The 15,633-nt window shown below is 38.8% G+C and overlaps 1 protein-coding gene across 1 annotated transcript; it reads right to left on the bottom strand.

Annotated features, from left to right (window-relative positions):
- Positions 1-7,975: 7,975 nt before the first annotated feature.
- On the bottom strand, positions 7,976-9,790 carry LOC141689252 (tropinone reductase homolog). The gene is made up of 5 exons (XM_074493492.1): positions 9,637-9,790; positions 9,303-9,510; positions 8,910-9,126; positions 8,574-8,686; positions 7,976-8,439 (listed from the first exon to the last, which is right to left on the bottom strand). Exons 1-5 carry the CDS (start codon positions 9,726-9,728, stop codon positions 8,278-8,280), a joined length of 792 nt encoding a protein of 263 aa, XP_074349593.1. The 5' UTR covers positions 9,729-9,790; the 3' UTR covers positions 7,976-8,277.
- Between the last annotated feature and the right edge of the window lie 5,843 nt (positions 9,791-15,633).

Below are 15,633 nucleotides of genomic sequence, written 5' to 3'. Positions count from 1 at the left end.
CTATCGAAGGCGTCTTGGCTTCCGTGAGGTAGATACCAAGGGGCCGATTGGATGACCCCATTAAGAAACTTTCTAGAGAAAGGTATCCTACCTCCAGACAGAAGGGAAGCACTCAAGGTAAAGTAAAGGGCATCGAGCTACACTATTATTAATGGAAGAATGTATCGCCAGTCTATCAGCCAGCCCCTCCTCGGATGCTTAAATACCGAAGAACAACAACAAGCTCTTGAAGCAGTACACAAAGGAATTTGTGGAGAGCATTTGGCTGGTCGGTCCTTCGCCTTCAAAATCCTTCCTCAAGGGTTCTTTTGGCCAACTCTGAAAGCCGATGCCATTGAATATGCCAAGTAGTGTGTACAATGTCAGCTATTTGCCACGGTTCCGAAGCAATCCCCTGAATAAATGACTTTAGTTCTCAGCCCTATTCTGTTCGCCATGTGGGCTGTTGATATAATTGGAATTCTCCCAACAAGCACAAAATAAGAAAAATACTGCATAATTGTCATCGACTACATGACCAAATGGGTCGAAGCCTGACCATTATCAGCTATAACCGAGGAAGTAGCTAAGAAGTTCTTCCTGGAGCAGATTATTCTCCGATTTGGGATTCCGAAGGTTTGCATCTCTGATAATTGAGCTCAATTTATCGGAAACAAGTTCCTAAAGTTTCTGCACCACTTCGGGATCGAACAGAGATTCAACTCAGTCGCACATCCACAAGGGAATGGGGCAATCGAAGCAGCAAACAAAATAATCTTTCAAGGAATAAAGAAAAGGCTGGGCGAAGCTAAAGGAAGATGGTCTGAAGAACTCCCTTGGATCTTGTGGGATTATCGAATGACCCCTAGGTCTTCCACAGGCGAAACTCCTTTCAGGATGGCTTACGAGACAGAAGCCCTAATTCCAGTTGAAGTAGGCTTGGAGTCGTACCAAACTGAAGTCTACAATGTGGAAACTAATAACTTCAGGCTAATGGCGAATGTGGACTTCTTGAAAGAAGAAAGAGAGGCTGCCCACCAAAGAAACATGAAATATTTACCGTAGGAAGCCCATCACTCTGATTCCAACATCAAGAAGAGGTCGTTCAGAGTAGGAGACCTAGTCCTAAGAGAGCTAGTTGCATCCATTCCAGCAAAACAAGGGAAGCTTCAGCCGAATTGGGAAGGACCGTACAAGGTGATCGAAGTTGTTAGTCTAGGAACATACAAACTAGAAACACTAACCGGTGAAGCAATCAAAAATAACTGGCACGCTAGCCGTCTTCAGATACTTTATCAGTAAGAAATTTCCTTTAAAGTCAATTTGTATTTCGAGTTTTATGTGAAAAGTGTAAAAGTATAATAATGAATGAAAATGCACTTTTTTGTCACATATTTCTTTTATTAACTACAAACTGAGTGACTGAAGTAGTATTATCTAGGGGCGATCCCGAAGAAGATAAACCCTTCGGCCAACACATTTGGTTTGCTTATGAAAAACGGATGAATGGATAAAATCTAGGGGCAATCCCACGAAAATCAAACATCCACAACTATTATCCAATTTGCAATGAACACGTGGCAAGGATGAATGAAGAATATCTAGGGGCAATCCTGAGATATGACTTTCTCCTTCATCCTTCCCCTATAGTTCACAAAAACGATGTTAAAAAGGCCGAAGGAAACCCTGTCTAGGGGCGATCCCGAAGAAGACAGGACCCTTCATCCTCAAATCATGAATATATTTGTTACATCTAAAGAGCGATGAAGGTCTAGTCTATGGGCGATCCCAAAGAAGACCATCCCATCCTCTTCTTGATTTAGTATCTCTGTTGCTTTTTACAAGTATCAATGTTGACTGAACGAACGAAGGAACGCTGGTCAAGGGGCAGTCAAAAGACGACACCCTTCCTTGTTTCTTCGCCCAACAGAAGCCCTTAGTAGTGTTAACATCCTGAGGTTCTTTTCGGACTAAGACCTCGGCCTTTAACACTTGGGGCCAAAAAAGTAACAAGGCCATGAGTAAAAATCCTAAAAATCGCTAAGGTAAAAGATTAAGCAGAAGATGCGATAACAAAATTAATATTGCTAAGGCAAAAGATTAAGCCGAAGATGCAATAAAGTACAGAAATTTACTATACAATAAAAACAATGCTGACAAAATATGAAAGATGCATTAAAGTATAAAAGCCTGAAGGCTAGTTAAATTACAAAAGCTCGAAGGCAGGAATATCAATTACAAAAACTAATTTTTACAAGTAGAAAAGATGAACGAATGAAGCAGCTGCAAGAGTTGGGTATGACCATGGAAACACTAACAGCAGACTTCTGTTAGTCGCTAAACACGCACTAAAATTCACGCAAGTATACGCGTTCGCAAGTAATATAGAATTATTTCTAGTTCATTTCCACTGAGACTGGCTTGGTTAACTATGTGATTTATGCACTTATGCACCGATGATATGGTTATTATCCAATGCTAAGACGATAATAATTGGGATTATTGTGATTATATTAGGAATTAAACTAACAAGTATAACTAAGAGAGTAAAAGAGAGTTCTATATTATATGAGACAAACATGGGATTCTAACTTCATTAAATACTTCACTCATTAGCCTTATTGTTCTTAACCTTAGCATGCAATGGTGATGATACCAATCAAATAACACGAAACTTCTAACGCCAACTTTCATTGCACGAATAACATACTACCATAGATCCACAAAAGAGATAGAAGCTGAATGGACACCAATTATATTGAGACCTTATATGTCTATAGAATTTGACAACATAATGGCTTAATGCACAAGTTATCTATCGTGATTACATAGGGCAAGTAAGATGGTTAAAATTACCTACGAATCATGCATAACAATAACACATGAACCTATACTAGCATGGCAAGTTCTAAATCCTTAAATTCATTGTCGCTTCATTAAAGATTAACACGCTATCTTATAAGTTCGCGACGCTCATAAGACGAATAAGCACAACCAATACTAGGTTATCATACAATCACCACATTCTAAGGCATCGAAACAATTTAACTAAAGAAATCCATAAATAAATCCGTAAGAAGAACACGATAATGATTAGCCCATAATCGGACTCATCATCAACGTGGGTTCCGATAAAAGCATGGTATAATAAACGTAGTCTTTATACTGAATAAATAATAAAACCAAGAACGCAACAAGAGTAAGGTTCACGAATAAGAAAACTAGCATCCAAGTTACAACTTAGAACAAAGAATCAAGAGTATAAACTAAATATTCTTTGTCTTCGTTGAATCGTGCTAAAACGGTCTTCTTACGCCTTTTCCTTATGTTCTGGTACGTCCCTCTGCTTGGAAAACATCCTTTATTTAAGTATATATAGCAGCCCATGCAAGTAGAAATCCTCCAATTAGAATTTGAGTACAATCAGGAATTTTGCATCCCGACCCGGCGCGGGCGCGCACTTCATCAGCGGGCGCGCGCTCTCTTCCTGTTATTTGGGCGCGGCTGCGCGCTAGACCAGCGCGGGCGCGCCGTGCTTCTGAAAAAACTTCTTCTTTTCTTTAATTCTTTCTGTAATTGATTTGGCTTCCCGAGCTTTATTCTTTGGACACCATCCTAATACCATATTAGCACCAAAATAATGCTAATTCACCTGATTCCTGAATTAATGCCTGAAATGCAAAAACACTAGAATACACATTAAAATACCAATAACTTGAGTACAAATGCATCAATTCAAAGATAAATAGAGCATTATAAAGTGTCATAAATGCCACTCAACAACTTCACAACAAGATCATTTTCAGCCATATCAAGCACCTCGGGGCTGAAAGCTTAAGCCTGAAGGTCTTCATCCGAGAGCTCTTCGTCTTCGCCGAAGGAGACAAGAGGGGCTTCAACCGTAGGACGGCCGATTGGGATCCTCCAGGCTATCATCCAGCAACTGCTTATAATCCCAGTTAAGGCCATGAGCCTTCTCCAGGACATAATCAGCGCTGAACTGAAAGCAACGCTCCTCCGTCCTATCCAGCTGTTTCTTCATCTTCTAAAGCTCCTTGCGGGACTTCTTCAGCTGGACATTTCGGTGGCTGATTCTCTGATTCGCCCGGCAAGGTCCCCTTCCAGCCTTTTCTTGTCATCCTTCAGCACCTTGTCCTGACCATCCAGCACCTCATTCTGGGTCTTCACCCTTTCGAGTTCCTGCTCGACCACCGTGGCCCTCCTCTCCAACTCCTTTACCTCGGTCATCCGAGTCTCCATGTCCCTAACTTTGTCCTCCACAGCCACAGCCCAATGAGCAGCCTGCAAAAAATATAAGACAAAAATGTCAAACGAAAGAAGAAGAGAAATATACAGAAGGATAAAGATGAACAAATACAAATCTACGTACTAGGGATAAAAAAAGACAGAAGCTCAGTACAAGCCTCGGTCGGAAAAGCCGATGCAAAGACCGGAAGATCGGCAGGGAGCTGAAGGCCATGGCATAAGTCCGAGGCCACCTCCTTTGTTGACTACCTAGCCGGATAGAAAGTATGGTCGGATGTCAGAACACCCCAACCAGGGAGGTACGTCTGAACGACCCCATCACGGCTTCGGATCCTCTTAGAAAGGACCCCTTCTCTCATGAACTCCAGCTCATCCCCTCGCCGCCTTCCCAAGAAAGCGGGACTTGGCGAAGTGGAGAGACCCTCTCAGCCTGGGGCCTCTCCTCCGTCTCCTCGGAGGGATTCGGCGTAGCCTTCTTCCCAACGGCCTTCTCCCTTGCCACCTCCTCCGCAGCTCTCTTTTCGGCCGCCCTGGCCTTCTTCCTCTCAATTAAGGCCTCCCTAGAAGACACTGAAAAATAAGGAAAGAAAAAGTCAGTCTCAACATATGCAACAGTACACTAAGAAAGACAGAATAAACAAGATGACGAATGAACAAAGGGAAATAACTGTGCAAATTACAAAAATAAAATAAAACTGCAAGGGGAAGGAAATAGATGAAGGAAGAGTTTGTTACCCCCACCCCACAAACTCAGGAGCCAGTCTCTGTCTTGAAATTCTTCGGGACCAAGCTTGCTCACATTAACATCCACGAACGCCGCATAGCTGTCCTTCTCCTCGTCCGTCAAGTTCAGCATAAGGAGAAGCGAAGTGTTGACATCACGCCAGACCGACATCTCGGCCAGCTTAGGCCCACTCACGAAATACCAGTGAGTATGAGTGGTCTTGTTGATGGCCATCCAATCCGCTCGTCCAGCCCGACGAGCGATGGTGTAGAAACCCGGGCTCTTCAAATTCTTCCGAAAATCATAGTGATACCAGAATAGCCGAGTGTTCGGAGTAATTCCGGCGTGAAGGCACCTGTTCTGGAAGCAGTTGATATGGATGAACCCGTTGGGGTCTATCTGTCCTCTAGCGATTCCCATCTGGCTGAAGAGATGTTTCAGAATCTTCAACGTCGGCACTCTGAAGCCGCATTTGAACGCCGCTTTCGAAACCCCGACAACACAGTCGCCGTATCCCCTCGATATTTCTGGGGTGTCGTAAATCCGTTCATTCTCCTTGGCAGCATAAAGCCAGAAGAAGCCCCGAGGAACGAAGAAGGCAGAATACATCTGACCTACCCGCTCCTTCGACAATTCTGATCGGTTGTTCGCCGTCGGGTAGTTCGTCGCAGAACCGTAAAGATCTCTTCCCGTCCTCTCTGGACGAATAGAAGATGTCCCCACCAAACTGTTTGACCTTGGGTCCCAAGTCTCCGCCGGAGGATTCACTCGGTCCATGTCCCTGTATTCAGAAACAGAGAGACATTAGTCCATGTACTCGGATTAAAACAAAAAGAAAAATAAAAAAGGACGAAAAACCGAGTACATGTCCTAGAACCGAGCGAATAAAGAAAGTGTCTGGAGCCGACAACCGAAGGATGTTCTAACAGACATGTTTTCCGAAGGAAGTTATTGCCCCCAGAAACCCTTCGCCCGTCATCTTTAAAACCTAGACAAAACACCTACACCCCGGGTCGGCTCCCGAAGGATGTTTTACAGCCAAGAACCCCCTGAAGAGAGTTCTTGACTAAAGGAGACCTCGCATGCTCTCTTTAAACCCGTTGGGCGCCCCTAAACAAACAAAACCCCAGAAAACTCGTATTAACTACCCATAAAACATACCATAAAGCCAAAAACAACCCTGAAACACATACAAAGCCGAGGAAAGAACCTCTGGACTTACATGCAAAAACAAAAAAACTACTAAACTTGCATGGAAGTGTAATATGCACTTAAAGGGAAAAAGAGACTTACTAATTTGGAGATGTTGTTAAACTGAGATGGGATGATCTGGGAATGTGGAGTTGTTGGTACCCGTGATTGGAAAACTCGACAAAGATTATTGTTGCTTGTATTTGGACGCCGAAAAATGTTAAAAAGAAAATAGAGTACACTGTGATCCTTTATATAGGCGCTCAAAAATGAATTTAGGTGCCAAAAGGGGCGACGTTTGGGGAGCTTTGAAATGTATGTCCCAGATTGAAACGGTTAAGATTCAACGGCTAAGATTAAGCCATGCAACGACGTGCTGGAAGTTGTCACATTAATGCATCCCCAAACTTCCACACACTTGTCACGTGTACGAACGAAGATCAAGGCAAAACTGGAACAGTCGCCCTAGGGTTTTTTCGTCCCAATATGGGTCAAAACTGATGTCCATCGGCCCGACCGAAGGCGTAGCCGAAGAACAGGGACATGTTGGCTATGGGCCCAATACGGCCCACTAAACGAAGCCCATCTAACAAGTATACTACTGGGCCGAAGGTCCGCCAGGCCCGTGAGCCAAAAGCCCAGGCTAAAGCACATTTCCCCTTCAACTGTTGGGATCCTGAAATCCTAACGCCCCCTTTTCACTCCTCATCAATGATGAGTAACGGACGAATATTAATGATAAATTGGGTATGAAACCCCTTGGAAAGTAAGAAATAATGATATACTCATTCTCTTAAACACTTGACTTTCTTGTATTTCTTTACCTACTTTATAACCAGATTCTTATTCTCATACCGGAGGTGAATCGGGAAAACAATTCCTCACATTCTCTTCTTTCCGGTCACAGCCGAAGGCATACTCACGGAGGCCGAAGTCTATTCATCCAGCCGAAGGAATCTGGACATAACAGAATGTAAAAGATCTAGAAAGTCAATTAGAGTCGAGGGAAGTTAGTAACTTGAATATGGATACAAGATAACTTCAACGTCAGGAATGGCGTCGGTAGAATTATAAATAAGCTAAAGGCTAGTGTGCGCATGTTTCATGTTCGCTTCATTACTACGCAAGGAGATAGAAGCACGAAACTGAGCCGTTGTACATGTAGTTATCTATAAAACAGGTACAACAAAATCTACGCGGCAACAACATATAATATAAAAAAACTAGATTTTGAACAGGAATCACAAACAAAAATTCTCAACCAATATTGCTTCGACTGAGTCTACTGATGATATTTGTATCAAAAATTAACCAAGTTCAACTAATTATCAATAAATTTTCATGAGCCAGAGAACTGCCAGATAGTTGCGTTCATTAATTTGTCCATCTTCGTTAATATAAAAGAATTACCGTAATGAGTTAAGTGCGGAAATGTTATTCTTCCACTTCATGTGTTTGTAATCTGCTATTTCAATCAAGGTTGCGATTTTTTGTATTTTCAGCTGTCTAGCTTGCCTTTCTGACCAGTTGCATCATGGAATATGAATAGGAGTCATAATCTCACATTTAGCTTGAGCAAGACTGATGTTACAACTTTTTGTTAGGAGTTGTCGTACATTGTTTGTGGGAGGGGCAAGTGCAATTTGCAGATAGCCACATGTGAGGTTCCTGTCTAGAACCCGTGGGATTACCTTGGTGGCAATATAAGCTCAGTCTGTACTATAAATATCCTGGTATTTTTTGTTATTTGGTTAGCATAAGCCTAGTTCTAGCTGTTTTGGTAATTTATTGTCGACTAATAGAATTAGATCTATTTATGATCACATGCTTTAGTTCATACAAATGACCAGTTTTCATTTTACAAAGCCGTGTACATATATATGTTCCAAGTTCAAAGAAGAGAATAAACTCCGAATTTGGTAGTAACGTGGAATACTGTATGTATTTTGTTTGTTACAGTTTTCATTAGATATATCAAGAAATTTTCAGTGAGTTTATAATTTGAAATAACTAGTATGTTATTTTTGAAAATGAATTTGAAATAACTTCATAAACTCTCTGAAGCTATCGACGCTGGCACATAAAGTGGCTTCGTATGTAGGAAGAACTTCAAAGCATTAATAACCGCAGACTGTATGGCCACCATCAACGCAAATGATCTGACCAGTGATATATGAAGCTGCAGGAAGGCAAAGAAATGCCACTAGTGAAGAAACCTCATTAAGTTCTCCTGGGCGGCGAAGTGGAGTTCGTGAGACCATGCCCTGTAGATCTTCCTCCTACCATATATATATTTTTAATGATCGGTTATTAGAATGTTTAACACAGATTCATACAGAAATTGAAATGATAACTTTTGTAAAGTATGAAATTTTATAGCAGGCTATAAAGTAATTCGTCTCTAATAAATTACTTTGATCTGTTCAATCAGTTGAGTTCTGATGACCCAGGGCGCAACACCATTGACACGAATGTTATCCTTTGCCCATTCACATGCCAAATTTTTTGTCAGCTGGTTGATCGCTCCTGTTTGTTACATATATCAATAATCGATAATTAAACTAGTAAGATATACGAACTGCTAAATCAGTGGCTGAGCTTCACGGGGCTAGTGGGGACTAAAGTCTCCACCTACTGTGATGGAAGAAATTACATAAGTGATATGAATGCGAATTTTTTAGCCGTCACTGTGAATATAACTTTATAATGATATTTCGAGGCTCCACCAGTGTACTAGATGCATACATACCTTTAGAGGATGAATAGATAGAGGCAGTTGGGAGAGCTACAACACCCGCTACTGAAGAAATGAACACAATATTCCCGGTTCCTGATGCTTTTAGTAATGGATGTGCAAGCTGACATAAATGATAAGAGGCCTCAAAGTTGGTACCCATTATGCTGGAAAAATCTTCTGCAGTGAATTCCGTTGTCTCTTTGACCACAATTATTCCAGCATTATTAACCTAAAATATGTCATTCGTCACACATATATATGAGCAGATTTTATAGAATTTAAGCGCAACAGTTATAAATTAGACAGAATTCGCGAAAGGGAGAGAAGAAGAAGAAGAAGAAGAAGAAGAAGAAGAAGAGAAACTAGATTTAACATATGTATATATGGCCAAGGCCAGGCGCATACAAGGATATTGAGCTTCCCGCCAAATGCAGATGCCACAGATTTCATTAGTTGCTCTCGTTGGGATCGTAATTGTAGGTCGCAGACTGATCCTGCAACCGTGTAGCCTTTGCTGTTCCATTCTTCTAAACGTTGATCAAGATCATTTTGACTACGAGAACATGTATAAATAGATGCTCCAAACCCTGCTAACTCTTCCACAATCCCCTGCCTATTTCATATTAATCAAAAATTATCATACTAACAAATTATTCACACCAGCATAATTATTGTCATAGTGACACTAAAATGAAATCCATGAAAACCAGGAATATGAAATTTGTGAATGATGACTAACCCTATGCCACGGGTACCTCCGGTAACAAGAGCAGTTATTCCGACAAGAGACCATCTTTTATCCCCACCAATACCTACTGCTGTCGTAGCCATTGTTATTTGGTACCACAGGAAAATATGATCAATATGCACATGTCTTGAGGCTCCAAATAGTGTTCCACGCCCTTGTTTAGCCGGCTGATTTGTACTTTAGCATATATATTGATTGCTAATTAAATAGGAAAATGCTAGAGGCCCCAAATATTGTTACAAAAATTGTTCTCAAATATTTTATAAATAATAACTTTCCTATTAATAATATGGGACCCCGCGTGCTTTCATATGTACCCACGAATTATATTTAAACACATGTCATGCCACGTCATTTTGTAACTATTTTGGTATCAGTTTGGGTTACGTAGCATTACTCAAATAAATATATGATGGTGACTAGTTCCGTCGCATTACAGAAAAACAAGAAAGTATATGCTGGATGTTATATGCCTGAAGAGTACAAGAACACTTCACACTCTTGCATTTGCTACCTTTTGTCTTTGTCATCTTGTACGTTACGTGTTAGGAATATGTGGTGTCCTTGATAATAACTTGAACAAAATATTTAGTAGATTTTATTTAAGTGAATTTGTAGCTTTCAACGGATGATCATTTTCAACATCCGTTAAAAGAGTAGTTTATGTAACAATAAGACTATTAGCACATTTCTGCATACTTGGATAACTTAGTGAACTAGATGTTGTAGATTATCCAAGTTATGTTAAATACTAGATTGATATGCGCAAGATAGGATTGTTAATTGTAAATATTAGAAGTCTTGTAATCTTGTGTAAATGAAGTAGGGTTAACTATCAAGAAGACAGTCTCAACGGATGATTTACAAAGCTTCAACGGATGATCAACATAAGTCTCGACGGATGATCAACCTGAGTTTCAACGGATGATCAATCTAAGTTTCAACGGATGTTCAAATTCAAAAGAGCAGTTGATAGTGACTTGACAGTCACATGCGTTGGTTGTATGCAAATGAAATGTGGTAGCCTGTTTGAAAGTTTTAGAGAACAAAAAAACATTTTCATTTTCATGCTAAACATATGATATTCAAAGATGTTGGAAAGAGAAGTGTAGCAGCATGAAGTTAGACTAAATATAGTTTGTCTTATTATCTTGTCTTTTTATCATGTAACTTGGTGATATATAAACCAAGAGTAGCAAGTTGAAAAGATCCAAATTAGTGAACAATTTTACCAGAGAAATAGATAAGGCAAAATCTGTTAAGAATTTCTCTGCGCTTGTATTCTCAACTTGTAAGCAGCTGTGAACACTTTTGTTACACAGAGTTCTCAACTTAATATATATATCTCTGGTGGAAAAATTCAATCCACCAGAAAGTTTTTAAATACTTGTATTTATTTACTTTGTGCTTTGATTTCAATATTACTTCCATTCCGCACCTTGCTAAATCAAACACAGATATATATATTTATAGAAGAACGGTTTTTGATATTTAAAAAGGAGCCATAATTACATTCAACCCCCTTCTGTAATTCTTGGATAGATTATTTGGGAATAATATTACGACCAATTTTCTGCACGAACGGAACGCTTTTCGGATGTATGTTTCTGTAAGAACATCCTTCGATCAAACTTGCAAGAAGAAGAATGCGAGGGTTTGTCCCTTGATTCACCTCCGGTGTGAGAATCATTAACTGGTCTTTCTTTCATGAGTAAGATTGAACGTACAAGTGCTATCTTTGTACCAAAATTGTATATATATTTGTGTATACTCTTGTGTGGATGATTGTGTCTGTGTATTTATCCAAACCTCAGTTATTAATCCTCCATCCATTACACGTAAAATTCGGAGGCACGTTGATTATTTTGTCTTATGGGCCTTCGGCTATTGAGCCACCATCACTAACATGTCCATGTCTATCGATCAAACCAATATATGGGCGATAGACAATGTGTGTGGCCCATTTTTGGGTAGAAACCCAGACTACTCATCGTAATATTTCTTTTCTTTGGCTCCTTGTTATTAAAAACGTCTTTTTATTGGTTTATATAAGCCCCTGGTGGACCTGGACCCTAAAATTTATCAATTTCTACTAAAATCAGGATTCTGGGGAAAAAAGGGTGCCGCGGGCGTGCCAAAATTTGCGCGGGCATGCCGGTTTACTATTTTTTGGGGTGCGGGCGCGCCAAACTTCTGGTGATTTTCTGACAATTCTTCTTTTGGCCGTATTTTGAGTTCTGCTCGTCAGAATTAGGCGATTCAATTACCCTCGCAAAGCTAACGAGATTCTCTACAGCTTGAGAATGTCCTAGACTTTAAAATATGATCTCTTATCAGTATAAAATCCTTATAAATCCTTTTCCTCCTCCAACTAGTGCCCTGCAATGCAATAACACAAAAACACATCAAACATACCAGATACTTGAGTCCAAAACACCAATTTAAGCATGAAATGAAGCGTTTCAAGTAGATATAAAATTCACTTATCAGCATACAACCAGCTACGCCACATGGCTCATAAAAACTAGGCATGTTAGGCATACTAGAAGATGCAACAGATTCTTCTTTAACCTTAGTGCATGTATGTGTAAGTTGTGCAGCAGAATTACAATTATTGCATAATTTCTAGATACAGATGAGGAAGATGCAAAATTAGACTTCTTACTCACACTTACCTTATCATTTCTATTCTTCTTAGACTTAACCTTAATACTCTCATCAGTCTTAGAGTCATCTATTGTATTTGATTTCTTAAGTGTGTCTTTCCTTACTTATCCACCTTAGTCAGTTTTGGGTTTCTCCTTACTAACTAAAACCTTAGGGGACTTAGGGTATACCTCTACCTTCTCCTTCTTCTTATCCTCGACAATTAATTCCTCATTTATTAACAAACTCACTTCATCTAAAGTTTCTTAAAACATGTTCAGTGTACAGCAGAGATATAATATCCTTAATAACATACGGTACCTTCTCAGGGACAAACTCATTTATCTCTAATGCACCAACATGTCTCTTACCTGCTAACTTGGAATAGTGAAGTCCTATGACTGTCTTAGACTTAAACCTTTGACTATCTATTATCTCCTTCTGAGTGAAAGTTGCATTCTTAAAGGCCTGTAATTTCTTTTGTAAATCAGCAATTTGGGTTCTAAAAATGACTTATATGTCTGCATTGCACTTAACCTTATTCTTTAGGTAATCATTTTTCTGCTTAAAGTCTTCTAAGGCAACTACAAGCAATTATAGTTCTTCATTCCTAGAGGTTAGACTCTCAACTTTAAGAACTAGCTTATCATTTTTAAGTTTATATACAAGCATGCTTGTATGGACATTATACAATTTTAAAGTAAGTTTAGACACAGTAGATTTATATTCAGATTCAGACATATCAATAGTGGTAAGTTCAGGAACCTGAAATGATTGTGGTGATTCCTCTGTAGAGTCTGCCATAAGAGCTAGATTTACATACTCTTTCTCTTTATTCGAATCATTATAATCCCATATTTTTCCTTCAGCAATGTATGATCTTCCTTTCTCATTAACCACATATGCATTCAGATTTTATTTCAACTTCTGATTCTGTCTTTTCAGATCTTCGTAAGTTTCTTTCTTTTCATAGAAATTATTTCCTTTTGCTGCCTTGGGCTTTCTGCATTCAAATACGAAGTGCCCCAATTCATTACAATTGTAACATCTTGTTTTGCTTTTGTCTACTCAGCTTGACTTGTACCCTCCAGATGAACACCTTGACTTATATTTGGGCTTTCTTCTATATCTAACATGATTGAATTTTGAATCCATATAAGACATTGATTTATCTTCCAACTCTTCAAGTTCCTCCTGAGTATATAACTCACTATCATCTTCCAGCACACCTTGAGCAATTTCAGCTACCACAATTTCCTTGATTGTTGATGAGGGTAAAATCTTAACTTTTGAAGTTTCAGGTTCACAAGCAATAAGTGTAGTGATTTTTGTAAGTGTCGTACTGTCGTTGTCAACAGAACCAGAGCCATAAATTATAGTTCTATGCACTTGTTCCAATTCATGGGTTCTCAATTTTCCATAAATCACATATAGGGACATAGTGATAAAGTCAATCCTCTCTTTGATGGATGTGTTCTTCTGTTCCAAGTGAACTGGTAGAGTTAGCATGAACATCCTATTAGACTCGCGAATCAGATAAACTTTCCCTTGTAACTTCAATTCACTCAGCAGTCTTGCATATCTTTCAAAGAGAGCAGACAGTGTTTCTTCAGGCTATAATTTAAATGCTTCATATTGAGTCGTCAGGATATCCATTCTGTTTTCTTTGACTTCAGCAGTACCTACCATTAACCGCTCAATGGTTTCCCATATTTCCTTTGCACTATTACCTCCCAAGAGTTGATGACTCATATCTTTGTCAGTCGATTCCACTATTATGAATTGAAAGCTTGTATCCATATTTATCAGCTCTTTGTCGGTATCCGTATATTTGGATGAATCATGGGAGTAGATGTCGAAGGAATTCTCCCACCAGTGGCGGTTGTCGCTTCAGGAATTACTTCTATCGGAACATAAGGCCCAATCAGTAATATCCCAATATATAATGGACTAAAAACTTTCATGAATATCATCATCTTTTTCTTCCAGAGGTTGTAATTTTCTCGATCAAATGGGGGAACCTTGATACTTCCAATTCTTTGGTTGTTCATCATCTTGGCGGAATAAAATTATTTAATATTCAAAAAATTCAAAATTGAGAATTGTTGAAAATTAAAAAATTTCAAGAAATATTTTAGAAAGTTGTTTGATTTGGTTTGTTTCTCCGGAACTTGATTTGTATGTTAATGAACAAGTTTTGATACCAATTGTTAGTCCCAATATATTGTAGAAGGGGGGGTTGAATACGATACCTATAATCTTTTTCAATTCATTTCATGTTCTTCGTTAAATGTGCGGAATTAAGATAGACACAGAACAATGGTTTCCCATATTTCCTTTGCACTATTACCTCCCAAGAGTTAATGACTCATATCTTTGTCAGTCGATTCCACTATTATGAATTGAAGGCTTGTATCCATATTTATCAGCTCTTTGTCAGTATCCGTATATTTGGATGAATCATGGGAGTAAATGTCGAAGGAACTCTCCCACCAGTGGCGGTTGTCGCTTCAGGAATTACTTCTATCGGAACATAAGGCCCAATCAGTAATATCCCAATATATAATGGACTAAAAACTTTCATGAATATCATCATCTTTTTCTTCCAGAGGTTGTAATTTTCTCGATCAAATGGGGGAACCTTGATACTTCCAATTCTTTGGTTGTTCATCATCTTGGCGGAATAAAATTATTTAATATTCAAAAAATTCAAGATTGAGAATTGTTGAAAATTAAAAAATTTCAAGAAATATTTTAGAAAGTTGTTTGATTTGGTTTGTTTCTCCGGAACTTGATTTGTATGTTAATGAACAAGTTTTGATACTAATTGTTAGTCCCAATATATTGGGGGTTGAATACGATACCTACAATCTTTTTCGATTCATTTCATGTTCTTCGTTAAATGTGCGGAATTAAGATAGACACAGAACAATTCGAGGAATATATTATTTTATTAATATAAACTTTGAGGTTGCTACACTCTAATCAAATAAATGATTAGATACAATAAATTCAACAGTGTAACGACATGTTTACAATCTTAATAAATATGGCTTTCAATGGAGTTTCGTAAATAACAGTTGGTTGTTGAGGAAGATAATTGATTGCATCAAATACATTATGATTCTTTTTAGTGTAGACTTTTCATTATCAATTACGTGGCTTAATTACATCCATACTAATTGACTTTGTGTTTCTATAACAATGAATAACCAAATTCACCAGTTGCACCTAGAGTCTGTAAAAATACTTCGAGAAATATCCCATTTGCGGCAAGAACTGAATTGTTTTTTCCTTAGTTGCGCAAACATAGAAAACCATGTCAAATGACTTGGTTTTTAG

The sequence above is a fragment of the Apium graveolens genome, chromosome 10 (assembly GCF_009905375.1).
Source record: "Apium graveolens cultivar Ventura chromosome 10, ASM990537v1, whole genome shotgun sequence".
NCBI lineage: Eukaryota > Viridiplantae > Streptophyta > Magnoliopsida > Apiales > Apiaceae > Apium > Apium graveolens.
This window is presented reverse-complemented; position numbering and strand designations above follow the sequence as displayed.

What these genes read in the sequence shown, in the direction of transcription:
- LOC141689252 (XM_074493492.1), bottom strand. Translation starts at nt 9,728, where the DNA reads ATGGCTACGACAGCAGTAGGTATTGGTGGGGATAAAAGATGGTCTCTT. An exon ending in GGAGGTACCCGTGGCATAGG is followed by an intron (nt 9,511 to 9,636) that starts GTTAGTCATCAT and finishes AATATGAAATAG; the next exon opens with GCAGGGGATTGTGGAAGAGT. An exon ending in AACTGATTGAACAGATCAAA is followed by an intron (nt 8,440 to 8,573) that starts GTAATTTATTAG and finishes TATATATGGTAG; the next exon opens with GAGGAAGATCTACAGGGCAT.